The 13,820-nt window shown below is 43.1% G+C and overlaps 2 protein-coding genes across 2 annotated transcripts in view; both read left to right on the top strand.

The window, feature by feature from the left end:
• The first annotated feature begins 2,430 nt into the window (after positions 1-2,430).
• Positions 2,431-5,458, top strand: ywhah (tyrosine 3-monooxygenase/tryptophan 5-monooxygenase activation protein, eta polypeptide). The gene is made up of 2 exons (XM_030354211.1): positions 2,431-2,834; positions 3,690-5,458. The coding sequence occupies exons 1-2, from the start codon at positions 2,748-2,750 to the stop codon at positions 4,338-4,340; spliced, it is 738 nt and encodes a 245-aa protein (XP_030210071.1). The 5' UTR covers positions 2,431-2,747; the 3' UTR covers positions 4,341-5,458.
• Positions 5,459-7,972: 2,514 nt separating this feature from the next.
• slc5a1 (solute carrier family 5 member 1) overlaps positions 7,973-13,820 on the top strand; it is a 13,937-nt gene continuing 8,089 nt past the window's right edge. Inside the window, exons 1-8 of the mRNA XM_030354781.1 lie at positions 7,973-8,177; positions 8,674-8,745; positions 9,229-9,333; positions 9,839-9,898; positions 9,994-10,098; positions 10,266-10,371; positions 10,846-10,926; positions 12,021-12,229. Of these exons, the coding sequence (XP_030210641.1) occupies positions 8,037-8,177; positions 8,674-8,745; positions 9,229-9,333; positions 9,839-9,898; positions 9,994-10,098; positions 10,266-10,371; positions 10,846-10,926; positions 12,021-12,229 (879 nt within the window). The 5' untranslated portion in view covers positions 7,973-8,036. The remainder of the gene's footprint in view (positions 8,178-8,673; positions 8,746-9,228; positions 9,334-9,838; positions 9,899-9,993; positions 10,099-10,265; positions 10,372-10,845; positions 10,927-12,020; positions 12,230-13,820) is intronic.

Raw genomic sequence — 13,820 nt, 5'->3', positions numbered from 1 at the left:
GTTATATAAGGAGAGCTCAAAGGAGCCTTCATCTGGTCAAATTGAACGTGTCAAGCATCAACAATATATAGGTAAGTAATGAGGCAAATTAAAAAGACTGGAGACTACAATCTAGGGTGGATTTATAGACTTTGCTTCCCTTATTTCTCCTATAGGGCTATGATTTCAAATCATGGCCCATTGTTTACATTATGTTATGTTCAGTGCATATGTGACTGAATGTAATAATTAATTAGTTTACCTCAACCTTTAAAGGTGCTGTTGGTAAGATTTAAGAGCTATTATATTAATATACACTAGTATTATTAATGGTGCTGCATGTAAGAATAAATATATACACATATGTATATACAGTAAACACACACACACACACCAACACACACACACACACACACACACACACCACACACACACACACACACACACACACACACACACACACACATTGTTAAAGGTGCTGTAGGCAAGATTACAAGCTATTATATATTATTAATATTAAATGTGCTAATGTGGATTTATGAGCCATTATTAGAGAATAATTTGTGAGAAATGGCCAAGCCTTCTACCAGCTATTAGTGAGAGTAAATGCTTTGGAAGAACAACTGGTTCTAGTGGACTGCGTCTGCCTCTATATGGGACAATTTTCACTTTAGCCCGCTTCTGACCAATCCAACTGGTCTGTACATCACAGGTGTGCTAGACAGGCAAGATATTCCAGGTTGGTTTTTAATGGTAAAATCAAATTAATGGTATGGCGCTGCTGGGACTTCAGACTGGACATTTAGTGAAAAGTAAGCAGAGGAAGTGTTGGCGAAGGCAGTACATTGTCTCCCCTTCGGTTGATATTCATTGACAGGATATCAACGCACGGGCAAGGTCCAGGGAGGGTCTGGCGTGAGGACATGAGGCTGTCAACTATTTGCTGTCTGGATGATGTTATCTTCTTTCCATCCGACTGGTTCTCCAACACATGTCGGGAATGCTTGGCCGCTGAATGTGAGGCCATCAGAATGAGGGTGTGCTTCCAAGGCAGTGAGGCTGTTTTCCTCCAGGCAAACGACGGCTTAACCCCAGGTCAAGTGGATCTTTATAGCAGGGCCTAGGCTACCCACCTTCACCCTTATTGGAGGAGTGCAGTAGTGGCCAGTGGGCCAAACATTGAAATGACATGCATCACAACAGAATGAAAAAGCAATCCACATCAATTCTGAAGTAAAAGCAAAGAGTGCGGAGGTGAGGGGGGATTCATCAAGCAGCAGCGACATTTCGCACCTTTGAGTCACAGGTTTTGTGACTCAAAACGTAACCGGAATCAGGCGATTGTGGATACAAGTCTTTTGTGGATACATGATTTTCCTCTGTCCGTTGTGCTGACTATGGGTAAGAGAGGATGACTCAGTAAAGCAGAGCTCCTCTTGCGATTGAAAGCAGCTAGTTGATGCGGTTAGGGTCCGCTCCACGGACCGCAAACCTGCAGAGAAGTCAGGCACAGCCTACAGGGATCAGAGTGACCCTGTAGGTCGTGGAAAGTTAATGTCTCCTGGCTGGCCTGGAAAAGTCTTTAGGAAAGTGGTAGATCTAAAGAAAATTTGCTAGAAAAGAGGGATGGCTCTTCATATGTATTGGCCTTGTTGCCAATATTACCCTGATCGAATGATATCCAGCAAGGCTATAACGGGGTAACATTATTCAAAATAACAACCGGTTTATATTAGAGTATGCCATCAAGCTAGCAGCACATAAACATGAGTTGCAATAAACCTGTACAACTGACTTACCGAATAATGTCTACCTTAACATTTAAACAATATGCAGTCAATCATAAGCTATTTTAACAATCTTATAATAAAAATATAAAACTATTAATACAAAATGATGCAGATTCCATGATTACATCCAAAGTCTGACTATACACTGGGATTGGTCTTTTACCAAACTAAGAGCTTGCAAAGCACTCGTAATTTGGAGACGCAATAAATTAAAACATCCTGCATAGGCCAATATGACGATCCAATGACTTTTCTCATTCGTTTAACAGGATAATGTGTACGTGACAAAAGCAGCAGACTGGCCATTTAATTGACAAGTTGGTGCAGCCGAGTTTTTAATAACGATTTAAAATGCCTATTGACGCGTTTAACTCCGTACGCATTTCTGACCTCCAGATGATTCTATGTAATCCCCGGAGATACGGTACGAGTTCACATTTAGGATTACATCGTTCCTTTATACGTTGAGAAACGACAAACGCTGCGTGTACCTCGGATACGGTATTAAATAATGGTATTAAGTGTATTGTGGATATCAAGGCCACGCGTTTGCACGGCGCATCCGGATACTGCAACAAAAAAAATGCAGCAAGACAGCAGTGCGCAGGTGCGAAACCGCAGCGAGGGTGGCTATTTTTAGAAAGTGACGTCACCCTGAAATAGTAGCAGCCCTCTCCGCGGTCCGCCTCCCTTCAGCAGTCAGACCGAACTGACAGGACGCTCGCAGCACCGTACAACCCGTATCACCAGCGGTTGGAAGCCGCACTGACTGCTCGGCGTCGTCGAGAGGTGACCTAGACAACCCGGGTAAGGCGTCGAATAAGAACCACTGCACGCAAAGTACGGTGTCCCACAAGGCCAATCTATACGTCATTAATCCACGCATCACGGAATCCGAGCTATTGGTCGGACCCAGCCCTCATCGCAGCACCACCACCAGCAGCTTGGAGAACAGATCTTCTGCCCAGCAGCAGCAGAATGGCGGACCGGGAGCAGCTGATCCAGAGAGCCCGTCTTGCCGAGCAGGCGGAGCGCTACGACGACATGGCCGCAGCGATGAAGCAGGTGCGATCCGCCGAGAACCGCCGAAGCAGTGCGTCTTGACAGTGTGGATATGATGAGATAATGTGTCCCGGCCTCATGACCTGCAGCCAGCAGTCCTGGTGTTGAATTAAAGATACATGTGACGCCCCGATTCTGTCTTCTAATGCTAGCATCCTGACGTTAGCAGTAGCATCCTGACGTTAGCTGTAGCATCCTCACGTTAGCGGTAGCATCCTCACGTTAGCGGTAGCATCCTCACGTTAGCAGTAACGTTAGCTTCGTCCAACACTTGGCTTTGTCTGCCAGCTGGTCAATGCAGCAAACTGCTAGCTGCTAGCTGCTAGCCCGCTCGTCAAACAATACGGGTGCAGTCAAAGACCTCGCTATTCTAAGACATGAATCTAACCAGTATGTGTATTAATCGGTATACAATTGAACTGCTACTATAATCTTCTGGTTATTTACGCATACTTTATAGATTTTGTAAAAATATTTATTTTTAAGTTTATGTATATACGTCTACATTTTTGGATTTAGTGCAAGCTAACGCTAGCTGCTACAGCTAGCCTGCTAGCAAACAATGAGTGTCCTGACAAGCGTAGTAGGGCGTAGTGGAGCCGCCCTGCAGGGTCGATGCACGGAGAGGCCGCAGGCATGCGGGTAACTCCCAACTGCAGTTGAGAGACAGGTTTCTCTCCACGTTTAGGGCCACATAGGGGAGGGGCCCTTCACTAACCTCGAAATACTGGGGCAACCATTCAAGATGGAACAGAAACCCCCAAAAAATCCCATGTCTAGTAGGCTTTCTGTATTAGTGGGTGTATGCACCAAATGCGTATGTAATAAATATAAATTACTTTATGTATTATATTTCAGGTCACAGAGCTGAATGAGCCTCTGAGTAATGACGACAGGAACCTTCTGTCCGTGGCCTACAAGAACGTGGTGGGCGCGCGGCGCTCGTCCTGGCGTGTCACCTCCAGCATCGAACAGCGGGCCGTTACCGACGGCAACGAGAAGAAGCTGGAACTGGTGCGGGCCTACCGGGAGACGATCGAGAAGGAGCTGGATTCCCGGTGCCAGGAAGTGCTCTCCCTGCTCGACGAGTACCTGATTAAGAGCTGCGGAGAAGACCAGCTGGAGAGCAAGGTGTTCTACCTGAAAATGAAGGGCGACTACTTCCGCTACCTGGCCGAGGTGGCCACCAGCGAGAAGAAGGCCGCCGTGGAGGCCTCCGAGGGCGCCTACAAAGACGCCCACGAGATCAGCAAGAGCATGCCGGCCACCCACCCCATCCGCCTGGGCCTGGCCCTCAACTTCTCCGTCTTCTACTATGAGATCCAGAACGCGCCGGAGCAGGCCTGCAAGCTGGCCAAGGAGGCGTTCGACGACGCCATCGGTCAGCTGGACAATCTGAACGAGGACTCCTATAAGGACTCCACGCTCATCATGCAGCTGCTCCGGGACAACCTGACCCTGTGGACCAGCGACCAGCAGGACAGCGAGGGAGGCGAGGCCAACAACTGAGGCTCCGCGGTTGGTCGGTGGCTCTCCGCACGCCGGGTAGCTCTCTAGTTAGAATAGCGATTTACCTATTCCCGCCCCATATCCCTCTTGCTAACTTTTTTTTCTTAGTTCTTTGCAATGTTTCACCTCCATTATTATTTTTTTGTTGTGCCATTTAAATTTCTAAATCAGAAGGGTCGACGTTCTGATTTATTAGGAATGCAGCAAAGGAATTATGTGTCTCTTCAAACTCGCATCAGAACCACCTTGGGACAGACTAGCCCCGCCCCCATGGAGAAACAGAAGCTAGTCTATTTTACACAGGGCTCCTATTTGTAATCATGGTTAATGCATTAAGAAAGGAAATAAAAAATCAGGCGTAGTATAATCCATACTTTAAAGTGGTACGTGTAATTGTGAATGTGGGGCGTGTTTACCGAATAGAGTTAATAAAATATGTATCTGATTATGGGGGGGGGGGGGGGGCTTTTCCCAGATTTAGTCCACATCAGAATTCAGGGAACCTTTTCACAGAAAAGTCTATTCTGTTTCTAATGCGGCCTGAACCTGAGGATTTTGAATAATTTCTTGGTTTCGGAGTGAAAATAATGCCGTTGCTCGTCGCTCCTTCCATCAAAAAGTCACAGTGGCCTCTAATTTATTTTTACATTCCGTGTTTCTTGTTTAGTGCTTTATTTTCTTCTGTTCTAGAACCCCTTACCTTCTAGAATCCTGTCTGTTCTAGAATTCCTCACCTTCTAGAATCCTACGTCTGTTCTAAAGTGGTTTAGCAAAAAAAAAGTCTTAATGTTGCTCAAAACAAGTTAAGTCGATATTCAGGTCGAGCTGGTCATCAGATGTTCCGTGCGGATATCGTCAGTCCTGAGTTTACGTCTGTAATGCAAAAGAAAAGGAATGTTTTGTTGTATGTTTTAAACTACAATGTAAACCGTGGTGATGCATTTAGGTGCTCTGCTTCTGGAACCACCTGTACCTTCTGTGTGGGAGTTTGTGTCGGGTCTCTGGTCTACTAACTTTCCATGTTCCTGTGCTGTTTCACTTAAAGGATTGCAAAGGTGTTGCTTACAATTGTCACTTTTTTTTTTTTAAATGAAATAAACTCCAAACACTGTTAATTATGTGGTCTCGCATTTCTTTTAACCTAACCCTTACGCTCCAGCCCATAAGGAAATCTGGCAGTTATGATCAAGTAATCTGTTGAAAAACCAGGCCAGTGTCTGACGTTTGACACCTCTTCACACCTAAACGTGAATGTACACATAAGCTGCTATATACATATGCTGTTTAGAACCGGCACTAGAATCAGTAATATCCATGCAAAACCTTTAATAACTTGATCTCTTCGCTGTTGACAGTTTTTCTCAGTCGCTTTGGTACATTTCTCAGATCAGAATTGAGATTCTCAAAACTACCTGTTCAATCTTGCCATCATTGTGTTTGTGCACATCAAAAAAAACGTTTCTCATTTCTTTGAACAAGTTGCAAATGCTTTGGTACATTCATGCAAATGATTATGTACAATTCTCTGCTATTTCCTACATTATCAATTGCTTATGTCATGTTGATCAAAATGTATTGTAATGGGTCTCTTGAATAGTCTCAATCCCACAACATTTAGGCATTAGTTCATTGCATAAGTTTTTACATGCAAAAAATGGTTGAACAAGTTGTCATATGTTAAGCATATTTCTATACATTTCCATTAGGCTTTTTTTTCTAAATCTGTCCTGAATTTACCAATTCAGGACAGGTGAATCTTGACTTTCTCTAAAGAAGGGAAATGTGTGAAGTGTTAGATCAACCAACGATCAACCAGTTTACTGGAGTAGCTCAAAGCTGCATCTCCTGAACCATGAACTGGCAAGTATACAGTATATATATAGCTGGAGCACAACACAATGTTACATTGTCTGAGAATTTGTTGCCCAACAGACAGGAACGTCAGGAGGTGTAGGATGACTGCACTGTAATTCCTACAGCAATGAATGTACAATTTACCCAAAGGAGATTTTCCTATGTTCACATTTCTAGCAATGACATGGCCTGTCAAAAAATTACAGTACAAACAGTCAAAGCGTAATTGTGAATCGTGTCCAGTCTCTTGCAATCAATCTCCCACATACACTAAGGTGTAACTTACAATTTACAATAATTGTCTTCAAACTTTAGCCATGGTTTACATCAGAACATCCCTCCAGAGTACACTGTTATATTGACAACATGACTAAGCAATTTGACTGTCTTATCCGTACACAATGACGCAAGGACGTGTCATTTTGATGGCCCTGACATGTTCATTGACAGAGATATTTACTTTTGAGAAACGAACAAAGGATTTTGAGCAAGAGACTTGCTTTTGCATGAAATCCATGGTGTTTTGCTATTTGTACAAATTGTTTTGAGAAATGCACTTACTGTTTTGCAAATTTCAATTCTGATCTGGGAAATGTACCAAAGCGAATGAGAAAAACTGTAAGAGGTTCCAAGTATTTGTTGCAGCAAATGGACACACTTTTCATTTTGTACCTAGACATACTCCTATCATAGATAGATTTTAGACATTTTTCTATCAGGTAGCCATCCACCCACCTAAGTAACATCCATGCACGATTACGCAATAGCATTTCCTGAGCAGCATTACCCAGGGCCCCCCAGCGGTTGCTCGTTGCTATTTCATGATGCAGTAAAGGAAATTCAGTATTTTATTTATTTATGAGATAACTCATGAAGATCACTTTTCATATAATTGTAAGAGGGACAATAAAACGGGTTGTAGGCTATACATTACCATCTTTGTTAATTCTACCACAGCGCAAGGCTACAACATATGAATGATTTGCGTCCTTTAACGAAGGCACACAGTAATGATTAACAGATCCACACCTAGAGGCGTACGGTGCCTTTAAAATAAACACGTTTTTTTTTTATTCCCAGAGAATTATAAAGGATTTTACTAAGAAATTATTACATATATATTTACATTATTCACAACTCATTATTGTGCAGTTTGGGTTAGCAATGTAAAAAGTTCTCAAATTGGTTAATTTATGGCCAAATGTTTTGTGTTTGCATGCATTTAAAATAATCAAACAAAATGAAAACAAGTGCAACTGAATTCAGCACTGTCATCGTGTGGGCCTAGGCAGTTTTGTAGGATTATTTTATGAGAGCACCTGCTGATTTAACATCATACACACCTAACCCTAATGGGTTGATTATTAACATAAATGGGCCTATTTGCTGATAGCTTTCACATTCACCATTTACAAACAAATGAAAAGGAAAAATAATCAGCTCCTATAGGTACTCGAATGTGTTGGATACATACTTGTAACTCTCCCTCTTTATTGTCGCTCTTTTTTTCTTTTTGTCAAACTCTCTGCATTAACACACACATTCTCCCTTTGTGGATTGATCTCTCTCTCACGGAGGCTCACACACACACACAACACACACACACACACACACACACACACACACACACACACACACACACACACACACACACACACACCACACACACACACACACACACAGACACGCAAAGACAAACACACGCACACACACACACGCACGCGCTCACGCACGCGCTCACGCCCGCACGCACGCACAGTGTGGTGTTCTATATAAGTAGGACTACCTGTGCTACCATGCTCCAACCCTCCAGTCCCTCCGTGTCACCACTCTGGAGACAAAATGAGTGCTGATTATTTTGGATTCTCCTGGTTGCGCAGCGATCATCAGCAGAGAAGTAAAAATGATGTGGTTCTCAACAATGCAGCGGATATATCCGTTATCGTCATTTACTTTTTGGTTGTTCTCGCAGTGGGAGTATGGGTAAGTTTTTCGTTCTCATAAAGGGTGGCATTCCCACCGTTCTGTTGAATCCTTGGAAAATCCTTTACTCAATATAGTTAATCCCTAACCAGATATAGAACCAAATTCCTTTTACTTCCGATAGTGTGGCCAATATCAGTGCAAGATAAATAAATAAAAAACATAAATAGCCTTGCTGAATTGTTATTTTCTTAATCTTCTTTGGTAATAATTACACATGAAACTATAATCAAAAAGTTTAAGTTTAACGGGAGCTCTTAAATCAATTGACTAAGGAACCCAAATTATTTGCTCCACTGGCAGATATAGTTTGACAGGTTCAGTTTTCAAAGTAAAAAAAAGTAAAGTATAGGATGCAAAAACTGATCACTTGTACAGTGTCTGTCCTATTACCCAAAAAATATGTATAGGCAGAGCAACATGAACATACATAATCAGAAGCTATGAGTAAATAACAGACATTTGTACAGATACGTTAACTATATGTTGATTGCAGGCTATGGTTCGAACCAACCGATCCACAGTGGGTGGATTCTTCCTGGCTGGACGCAGCATGGTGTGGTGGCCGGTAGGTTTCTGCACCAATCATATGCACTTGTGTGAATATCAATCCTTGCAACTTAAGTGAATCTGAAGATGCTTCTATGTTAGCACTTGACCAAGTATCTGAAATAGAGAGATTTGCACTACAGTTGATGCTCATTCATGTTGATCTATTAAGGTGCGACCTACTGATGCTGTTTAAAATTGCAATGGTTGAAAATAGCTCTATTAACTTTCATGTGTGACAGCACAAATAGGACAGATTTGTTATTCCTGTTTGGGTTGTTCCTATTCCCTTGAAAACCAAGAGGATTTGTGAATTGATTTGTAAAGACAAATGCTGTGGTTGAAAATCTACTTTGCATGTGTAGTGTGTTTATATATTTATTTATATATGTTAAAATTACCTAAATAATAAAATAAGTTAAATAGAGCGACAATCCTATTATAAAGGGGAAAACTAATACGAAATATGGATATTATTAATTGTTGAACGCGTTCTACACAGATTGGAGCATCCCTTTTTGCTAGCAATATCGGCAGCGGCCATTTTGTTGGCATCGCCGGTACAGCTGCTGCGGGAGGGATAGCCATCGGTGGATTTGAATGGAATGTAAGTGGCCAATTTTAATTGAACATTTAGTGCCTTATCACGGCACTATCACACTCGTACACAAATGTAGTAACCTCTGAGACCTCTGATATCCGTCATCTCTCACACTAACTGATACGTTTGACAGGTCTGTGTGGCCCAAGGTAAAGGACTGATGATGTAATCAGGCTTTAAAGGGGTTCTAAGGTATATTTGAGAGTAGCAAAGAGAGAGTGCAAAAGAGCAGAAGAGGGAATTATTTTTTAAATAAAGAACCCAAACAACATCTCCTCTCTCTCTGCTCCCTCCCTCCCTACGTTTCTCAGACAGATGATAACGCTATGTGCAAAGGTGTTGACAGAAAACATGTTTTCCCCAAACCAACGGGGAAGAGATGTCTTGGTTGGTCAGAAATTAGCAGGCAGCAGTCTAAAATCTAACAAATTACACTCCAATATAAGCTCCTAAATCGACCTAATGTCAATGAGAACATTCTGGTATATTGTTTGTTGTTTGACTGTTTCAGGCGCTTGTCGTGGTGGTCATTTTAGGATGGCTCTTCGTTCCTATCTATATCAAAGCCGGGGTAAGGAAAACACACAAATTCATCCCAATGTAATCCCAACTGTGCAACTAACATTTTAAATCTGCTTAATATTTGTCTCCGCGCTGCCCACTTAGGTGGTGACCATGCCAGAGTATTTGAAGAAAAGGTTTGGAGGCCAGCGCATTCGTGTCTACCTCTCTGTGCTGTCCCTCTTCCTGTATGTCTTCACCAAGATCTCCGTGAGTTCAAGCACTAACTCTTATCACTGACCTTGATTAACCCGGACAGAAGGTGGCCCATATATGTCAGTAGTCGTTCTCCCACCCCTCTCCCCAGCAAAACGAAAAAAAAAAAAAAAAAAAAAAACCAAAATCGAATAGTATTGTTTTGTGTGTTTTCCCTCCAGGCAGACATGTTCTCAGGGGCTATCTTCATCAACCTAGCATTGGGACTCAACATCTACCTGGCTGTCATATGTCTTCTACTGATAACTGCTCTGTACACAGTCACAGGTCTGCCTTTTGTTCTTCCGCGGTCAATGTGGTGGCATCATTAGAGTAACCATCTCAGGAAGGCTTATCCATTTTTTCTTTGCTTATGGCGCCATGACTAAAAGGGTAAAGTCTCCATGAAGTATATGGCTCTGGTGCGTCCTTTATTCAGCTGGAACTCTCTTGGCCTCGTTATCACATTATGGTTAATTGCCTGTGCTCTGCGATAAGCAGCAGCTGCTGTAAAAATGCATCTTCAACTGACCTATACGTTACTGAGTGGCCATTTGAAGGATGCAATACGTGACCTTTGCTTTCCAAATTGTCGTTGTGACGTGATCCCAATATGATCCAACACAGTTGTACTTAGTATTTAGTCTGTCATTTTAACATGGATTTCATGATATATTGTATGTCCAATTATCCACTCTCTAACTGTGATCCGATACAACATGTCAATCGATCCATCATTTCACATGGCGTGATGTCTTCCAGGGGGCCTGGCCGCAGTCATCTACACAGACACCCTGCAGACCATCATCATGGTGGTGGGATCCTTCATCCTCATGGGCTTCGGTAGGTTTTACCGTGTGCCGAGATCAGCCTACACAAATCAGTGCTGACAATCTTGCTGTGCCACAGAACGCCGTAAAGCCGGCAAGTCGGGATCGGGCTGTCGTACCCTGGGTAGTGTGACGGTCAAAAGCTTGCAATGTGTCCTCCGGGACACCCCTTTACAGCCCAACGTTCGTAGTCCAGTGTATTTATAAGGGGACCACTCATGAATGGTCCGACATTGACCTTGATCATTTCCTTATTGACCCCCCCCCCCCCCCTGATCTCCAGTGCATTGACACTTGGTCCTACATCCGGTCGACTCCATTCCGGCACGGCTGTCCAACTTGTAGCGTACCCGGATCTCTTCCCTGTCACATTTTAGGATTCAAAATTATTGTGAAAGATACCGTGAAGTCTAATCCTGGTATTATTCACATCCTCCTCCTCCTACAATCCCATCACTAATATCTCTACCATCTCTACTATCTCTACCATCTCTACCATCTCTACCATGTCTACCATGTCTACTATCTCTACCATGTCTACCATCTCCACCATGTCTACCATCTCTACCATCTCTACAAATACAATGTTTACCATTTCGACCATTTCTACCATCTCTACCATCTCCACCATCTCTACTATGTCTACCATCTCCACCATGTCTACCATCTCTACCATCTCTACAAATACAATGTCTACCATTTCTACCATCTCCACCATGTCTACCATCTCCACCATGTCTACCATCTCTACCATCTCTACCATCTCTACAAATACAATGTCTACCATTTCAACCATCTCTACCATTTCTACTATCTCTACCATTTCTACCATCTCTACCATCTCCACCATGTCTACCATCTCCACCATGTCTACCATGTCTACCATCTCTACCATGTCTACATTTCTACCATCTCTACCATCTCCACCATGTCTACCATCTCCACCATGTCTACCATCTCCACCATGTCTACCATGTCTACCATCTCTACCATCTCTACAAATACAATGTCTACCATGTCTATCATCCCTACCATTTCTACAAAATGCATGGACAACCCAGGTGGTCTGACTCTGTCCGCTGTCCACTCTGTTCTCTCCCACCCCAGCATTTAACGAGGTGGGGACCTACGACGACTTTCAGAGGCTCTACATGCAGGCCGTGCCCAACATCACCGGTAATATCAGCGCGGAGTGCTACGAGCCCCACGCCGACTCCTTCCACATCTTCAGGGACGCCGTCACAGGAAACCCGCCATGGCCAGGCCTGATATTTGGACTGACCATCCAGGCCGTCTGGTACTGGTGCACGGATCAGGTGACCTGACTGTATATGCTGTTAGCATGTGGTTAGCAGAGAATGCTATGGCGCATTTCCGTCTCGCAGTACTCCTCCGTTGGGGTACTGAGACGCTTGAAAGGGTGCCGGCAAGTTCGAGCTACACGTGCCGTCCGTTGATTGGTTGACAGAATCGTCAGTTCCGCGCGACAGGAGGATAATAGCCAACAAACGCAGTACCCGGGCCGCAAGGCATTTCTGTACAATGGCAAAAGCTTTGTTAATTTAGGAAATGTTTGACGTCCTTCAAGGACGTCCTACATTCTTGCTTTTTTATTGTGTCGCGTTCTTCTTTTTCCTTGGATTTGATAGCATGCTATACTGTGTCGGGCTGCTATGAGGTTACGTTGCTTACGTAGCTGCCACGGTTATCGGCTTAAACCATGTCCTACCATAAGGGTACTGTCCGTGTTGGAAACGAGAGCCGTAAGGGCTGGGCTATACCGTACCCTCACTACTGGGCTGAGGCCTGCTGGGTCCGAAGCGTACCTGCCGGTGGAAAAGCGACATCAGCTGGTCTCATTACCATACTTTTCAAAGACAAACCTGTAGTCACTCATCCTGATTCCATCAGTGGTTCATTATTGACTGGCTGCGGTCATATTGTCAATCAATTATATTAGTTATATAAGTATAAAACCCTTTGCAGTGAATACAGATCCATCTAATTGTGAGCATGTAGGCGGTCAGGCATCTTGCTCAAGGATGTTGGCATTGGGAATCAAACCCACAACCTCTCAGCTCGGATTACCCTTACCCTCACCCTAAAAGTATCCTGTTCCCCAAAGGCAAAAGGGAAAATCGCAATAGCTAAATAGCTTCAAAATGGCAAAATGAATGAATAAATACTACTACAATCCGACAGCCTGTGTATACATGGCCAACTGAACAATTGATACGTAGTTTGTTTAGGCTGAGTTCAGTCAAGTGTGATAGTCAGAGAGGCTTCTAGATCAGAAAAAGCACTCGCCAGTAACTCAGATAAGAACGAATACCAATAAATGCATCAGCCCGTTTGATGATACCTTCCATCTGAACTGCACGTAAACCGACCCAGTTCTAGGGAACACAGATTAGCCTTGTCAACCATGTGCATATCCTCTGCTATCTGACGGTTATAGCCTCAAACTAAATAACGTCATATAATACAAAACACTCTCGGTATAATAGTCTATCTATAGACTACTTTACTATAACAGTCTATAATGAATACGTTTCAGGAGAAAGTCTGTTATCAGATTCTAGATGAGAACAGAAATAATCGTTGTTTTTTACTTTCTATCACTTCATATTTCTTTTGATTTATCATGTTGCTTCAGGTGGTGATCTGCAAGCACATCATTGGTTAACAGAGTCACTTCACTAAATAAACTATAATTCTGTATTATAACAATGTAATAAAATACAGGACATTTCAGCCCTCAGATGACTGTCATGTCAATTAGATGTTGTTATGTGAAACAAAACAACAGACACTTTTAACAGAAGTGTCTTCATAGGGCAAACACCGGTGTCGCTCATAACATTAATTATGTGTGTGCTCCTTTTATGCCTATACACGTTGATCCCG

Source organism: Gadus morhua, chromosome 4 (genome assembly GCF_902167405.1).
Source record: "Gadus morhua chromosome 4, gadMor3.0, whole genome shotgun sequence".
NCBI classification, from domain to species: Eukaryota; Metazoa; Chordata; class Actinopteri; order Gadiformes; family Gadidae; genus Gadus; species Gadus morhua.
Note: the sequence above shows the minus strand (reverse complement) of the source record. Positions and strands in the feature narration are given on the sequence as shown.